A 938-nucleotide genomic window follows, 5' to 3' on the forward strand; every position below is an offset into this window, starting at 1 on the left:
ATTTGAGGAGTGTATTAGAGAAGGTATTGAAAATAGATGAAACTTTTTTTTTTTTTTTGGAAAGATAAGAACAGAAAATTTTAATGTAGTACAATCAAAGTAACGGCATATGATCTCACAGGCTTTTAGCACAAGTATAGCCTATTTGGTACGAACACGGCAAATCGTTCCAGCAACGGTTAGCTGTAGGGTGGAAATATGAAATAGGTTATTCTGATCATAATAGTGATGTTATAGAATCAAAATAAAATATATATTTAAGCCATTTCTTGTTACTGTATGATATGAAATTGTAGCATTGTAAATTATTATTGAAAGGATTTTTTAAAAAAAACACTTACCGGTCCAACTGATGTCCACACAGTTCTCAACACCAGCATTGTTAGGTTCCCCAGAGCACCAGTTGTTATAGTCAAATGGAGTTCCATCACTCCACGTCCACTGTCCTTCCTAAAGAGTAAAAGAATGATTATAAGAGTCCACTACTGTACTCAGACTCCAGTAAGCAGCTAATTAAGTTCAGCTTTGAAGAAGTCAAACCATCTTCATTAGAAACTTTGTCTTATGCTGAAATCTTCTTAAAGACATTTCATTGTTGATAAACAAGTCTCTTTAGGCCACACAATTTAACTTACTTGTTCACCATCATGAACACCAAGCCAAGAATGTGTGGTAGAAGAAGGCAACAGACTCAGCAGAAGATCATTTTCCAGTTTACTGTGCACAGATGCAAGATTTGCATCCAGACTTTGACATCATTTTCCTACTGTGCACAGATGCAAGATTTGCATCCAGACTTTGACAGTTTCTCTAAAGAGATATTTTTTATGTTAATACATAATAAAAAACTTTTTAGCATAAAGCATAGCCTAAGTGACTTAAGTCATTTTCAAACAAAGTCTGGTCTGATTAATTATTTGTTCGGTATCAGTTTTCTT

At 34.0% G+C, this 938-nt stretch overlaps 1 protein-coding gene across 1 annotated transcript; it reads right to left on the minus strand.

The window, feature by feature from the left end:
- Position 1: 1 nt before the first annotated feature.
- LOC107756970 (ladderlectin-like) lies at positions 2–749 on the minus strand (the record flags this gene model as incomplete). The annotated part of the gene is made up of 3 exons (XM_016574310.1): positions 2–183; positions 342–450; positions 636–749. Coding segments are annotated over 3 exons (291 nt in total), but the record flags the coding sequence as incomplete, so codon positions are not given.
- Positions 750–938: the final 189 nt, after the last annotated feature.

This window comes from Sinocyclocheilus rhinocerous, unplaced genomic scaffold, assembly GCF_001515625.1.
Source record: "Sinocyclocheilus rhinocerous isolate Xijiao unplaced genomic scaffold, SAMN03320098_v1.1 scaffold40535, whole genome shotgun sequence".
Lineage (NCBI taxonomy): Eukaryota > Metazoa > Chordata > Actinopteri > Cypriniformes > Cyprinidae > Sinocyclocheilus > Sinocyclocheilus rhinocerous.